The sequence below is a fragment of the Lactuca saligna genome, chromosome 2 (genome assembly GCF_052625555.1).
Source record: "Lactuca saligna cultivar CGN05327 chromosome 2, ASM5262555v1, whole genome shotgun sequence".
Classification (NCBI taxonomy): Eukaryota; Viridiplantae; Streptophyta; class Magnoliopsida; order Asterales; family Asteraceae; genus Lactuca; species Lactuca saligna.
In genome coordinates, this window is record NC_136418.1 from 159378068 (window position 1) to 159382912 (window position 4845).

Consider the following 4845-nt stretch of genomic DNA (forward strand, 5'->3'; position numbering starts at 1 on the left):
AGTCTTCCTAGTGTTGGTTTTACCTATTAAATGATTAATCAACAACTTAAAATCTTCACAAACAAAATATAATTCAACATTTAAAAGTGACAAAATGATGAAATAACATATACTCACATGAGAGAGAACTCTGAAAAAAACTCACATCTGCATCTTGTTTGGATTTTCATATACGAAGTTAGAAAGACGTTAACATGACTTTCACTTAGGCATTATGTCAAACAGTTGGGGGAGTGTAAATTGGAAGTAAAAAGAAACACTAAATTACAGTCATTGTACCTCCAAGCTCAAGATCATTACATGTCTATATCTAATGAAGATGTACATTTAAAGGTTGATGCCTAGGAGAAAAAAATTATAATAGACAATTTAGAAACAAGTGAGGGAAACTCAGAAACACCGGTCAAAGCTACCGAACCTATTGAATTGGACACAAACATTCAACAGATGAATGAACATGTCAAGTTAGAACGAGATTCGGGAATGACAAATAGAGTTTATAATTACATGACACAATCAATTCAAGATGATTCACGTATTTATTGCTGAGATATAAGACAAATGATGATTGAAAAAGAAAAAAAAAACAGAAATTAAACTTTAACGTAATATATAGTGCAACTAAACTAAACGTCTAAACCTAACCTAATATATATGACTAAAGCCAAGAAATCAAGAGATTTAACTGAATCAGAAGTTAACAAAAACTACTTTTAGATTTTATGGATTTTATGTTGGGGTGTGGAGGTTGCTGAAATCGAAAGCAGCAATGGTGAGTGGTGTCATCATCTGTTTGAACGGAGAGGGTGAGATTAGGAGGGAAAGAAACAAAACTTGATCGGAGATACTAAAACAAAACGTGCATCCCCCAAATATAATTTCCATCAGTGTTCTCTCGCTAAACACGTTCCAGCTGGAAAAAATGGACAATTCTTCTATATGTCGCTGAACCCTTGCTTAATGACTCAATTTCGACCGATTTGCGAGGGATGGGGTGTATCGATAAACACTTGTGAGATCCATAGTTGATCCCTCTGTAAATCCTTGCTAATATGAAATATGTTGAATAAATAAAGTGACTGTCTAAAACATTGTTGATCTATCTTAAATCCCTCACCATAAGCCTAAAATTTGCTACAGAATTTATCCGTAGTTAAATCTGTCGCTGAAACTCAAGTTTCTAGTAGTGTTGGACCTTCCTTGATTGCATCCTCATTCCCTTTACTAGAGTCCTCACTAACATAATGATAATGTCAAAACTGTTGTCATAAGTACCAATACCTCTACCACAAAAATGGTCATACATAACAATTGCTTTGGAATTGCCACATTCTTTAGGAACATGTAACTCTTGAGTAAAACAATTAAACAAACATGGTCGGTCATGTTTAGTGTACACTTTGATTTCATTGTGTTTTGCAACAAAGTTAGAAATAGCAATAACATCATCCTCATTATCTAGGTTATAAGTCCATAGACCAAAGTGTCATGGAGAATCATGAAATAATAGGAATTAAGGTTACTTTATCACAACTTAGTTATTTCATCATCATTTGAAGGCCCTATATTGAAAAGTCTTCGATGTTAATGATATCAGACAGTCAACATGACGATTCAATATATCCTAAATTTGGAGAGGACATGAACATCCCACCATAATGCCTTTTATGCCGAAGGTATATCTTATCCTCCAGTAAAAAGCAAAATATAAATAAATAGAGAACAACAAACATAAATTCAAATGTAACAAGGAATAAAACAAACTGTAGATACGATTGATCTCTACATCAAAAAAATCTTCGCATATTATGTACATTGTGGTGATGAAGATTATCAGTAACAAAGGTATGCATGCTCTATCAATCGGATGAGTACCACTTGGGATGGTTTTATCGAACTTTTTTAATGTTAACTAAATGGATCATCCAAATTCAGGAGGGAGATGGAAAGGGGTAATTGAAATTGGCAAAATATTTTCATGTGCCTTGCACATGAGGGGACTTAACAACTACAAAATGATTGTTGGTAGGTCAAGAGATAAAAAATGCAACGAAACTATGAATTAGATATGAAAACTGCAAGAAACGAATATTGTGGACTCAAGGTGATACTTTTGGGAAACCATACGGACAAAACTTGTAATTTACTCATAATTTTATAATCAGTAGACTTCGGTGTTTTTTGGAGAAGGTTCTGTTAGAAGGAAACTTGGCTTTTACTAGTGTTACACTCATACACATTAATAATTAAGAAGATACAATTGGTGTTGTACGTATTATGTTATGTTTGTATAAATTAATATTTAATATGATTAGATGATGACACACACCATTATTTAATAAACCCTAATCCTATTGACTTGTGTTGTGCATCTGTTAAACAAATATTTCTTTACTGACCCCCATCAGAACAAGTCTCTTGCCAACCTGCAAACCCACCAAACAAGATTGTCCATTTAACAGCACACACACATACATAGAGACACATAGATACACACACACAGAGATAGAGGAGAGAGATTTTGCTCTGGAAAAGGCCAATTTCTAAGTGAGATACGTATAAACATAAGTAGAGAGAGAGAGAGAGAGAGAGAGAGAGAGAGAGATGGGAAGGGCTCCGTGTTGTGACAAAGAAAATGTAAAGAGAGGGCCATGGTCTCCTGAAGAAGACGCAAAACTCAAAAGCTTCATCGACAAATATGGCACTGGTGGTAACTGGATTGCTCTCCCTCACAAAGCTGGTAATTAGCCCCCACTTCTCTTTTGTTTCTTTCCAACTTTTAGTGTTTCTTGAAAAAAAAAATTATTGAAGGGTTTTATTGTTGTTCTTGGCTGATGGATTTGAGCCTGCAGGTCTAAAAAGATGTGGAAAGAGCTGCAGATTGCGATGGCTAAACTATCTGAGGCCCAATATTAAGCATGGTGAATTCACTGATGATGAAGACAAGATCATCTGCAGCTTGTATGCTAGCATTGGTAGCAGGTATACCTTCAGATGATCTATCTTGGATCCTTGCTTTTGCCAAATTTGATTTTCCAATTAACACTAATCTAAATGGTTATCTTATCAATAGTCTGTGTTCTTTTTCTTGGATACATAGCATCATCTATCTGCTGCATCTGAAAGCAGCCCTCCATAAAAACCTAAACAGGAGAAAAACACATAAGAGAGAGAGAGAGAGAGAGAGAGAGAGAGAGAGAGATCATCAATATTTTAGAAAAAGAGTTTGCAAACTTAAGAATTATGGATGCATCATGCATGCATGCCAATATGATATGATCTGTCTTCCATATATAATTTAGTTGTTATTCTCATTCGGTGGAACATTTCTTCCTTCTTACAATTTGAATAATTTCAATATCTATATGCAGATGGTCAATAATAGCAGCTCAGCTACCAGGAAGGACTGATAATGATATAAAGAATTACTGGAACACCAAACTCAAGAAGAAGCTCTTGGCTATGCTTCCTTCCTTTCAAAAGAAGGCATCTTTTTTTCCATCTATATCCCTCCAATCACCATCGCCATACAGATCAGATCAGTTCATCACCAATAATTCTTCCCTTTTCTACGGTTACAGTAATTTCATGAACATGAACAACAATATCAACTCTCTTCTGACACCTACCACCACCACCACCGGTGTTCAAGATCATATCACTCATCTGATCTCACCACCACCACCACCACCACCAGGAGCCGATCTAAACTCTTTAATCGGTTTGATGACCAACAACATCGACAACAATGAGAATTATTTCTATTTAGGGTATCAGGATAATCATCAGAGCATGTACAATACCCCCATGGAATACCACTACCCTACATCAGATGTGAAAGAACCGATGCTCATTTTTGGAAGTGGTGGTGAGGGTCATGAAGTGAGCAACACTGGTTCTTCCTCTGAAGCTGGGAGTTCTTTGAGTCAAATCAGCTATGAAAACTTCAGTAAAGATCATTATCACAAGCAACATCAGCATCCGATCAAACAAGAAGAATTTACCCTTCAGGGTTTTAAAGATCACAACCAGAGTTTCATCATTAACCATGACTACACAGGTCAGAAACAAAAAGTGTACAGTTTAAAGAACTATGAAAACCCATTGCATAGTGATCATCTGGAGGAAGTGAAGGAACTCATTGGTAATGGTAACACAAACAGCAGCAGCAGCAGTTACCTGTTCAATGATGATGATGAATACAAGACAACAGATGATGATCGTAGGGAGATATGCTATCATTACTAATGGGTACATTTGTAATTAAGGGAGAAGAAACAGACGAGACACTTTGAGACAGTTTCTTGGGGGTTGTGCTGATTGTAGTGGAAATCAATGTAAAAAATCGCAAAAAAGAAAGAAAGTGTTTTCTTTGTTTTTAATATCTTTATGTGTGACAGTAGATGTACTAGCTTTTCTTTTTGTGCATTTCTTCTTGGGGTTATGATAAATGGTCCTATTCTGTCAGTAGCGAACGCCACTCCAATTTTGGATTCAAGAGAAACAAACTGCAGTCGTCACAGTTGATATATAAAATCTTTATACTTGACTCTTCTTTCTTTGTGTAATTAAGAATATTTTCTTTTTATAAAATTTTTCTGATTATTTCACTGATCCCAATCTCAGATCTGTGACCTACAATCCATCTTTTTTTATTAAGCATTGATAAACATTGGATCTAATCGTTTCTTTTGAAAAAAAAAATCAAATGACACCTAAAACGGAGCAAATTCCCATGAAAGAGTAAAACAAGATGGGGAAAAATCTTTTATTGCTTGCAACCCTTGTAATTAATCAAGAGGCTATCCATGAAGTTGTAAGCATTAAAGCAACCTCAGATGGACT

General features: G+C 35.4%; 1 protein-coding gene across 1 annotated transcript; it reads left to right on the forward strand.

The window, feature by feature from the left end:
* The first annotated feature begins 2417 nt into the window (after nt 1–2417).
* LOC145032389 (uncharacterized) lies at nt 2418–4555 on the forward strand. Its single transcript, XM_078981171.1, has 3 exons — nt 2418–2740; nt 2853–2982; nt 3372–4555. Exons 1-3 carry the CDS (start codon nt 2605–2607, stop codon nt 4246–4248), a joined length of 1143 nt encoding a protein of 380 aa, XP_078837297.1. The 5' UTR covers nt 2418–2604; the 3' UTR covers nt 4249–4555.
* Nucleotides 4556–4845: the final 290 nt, after the last annotated feature.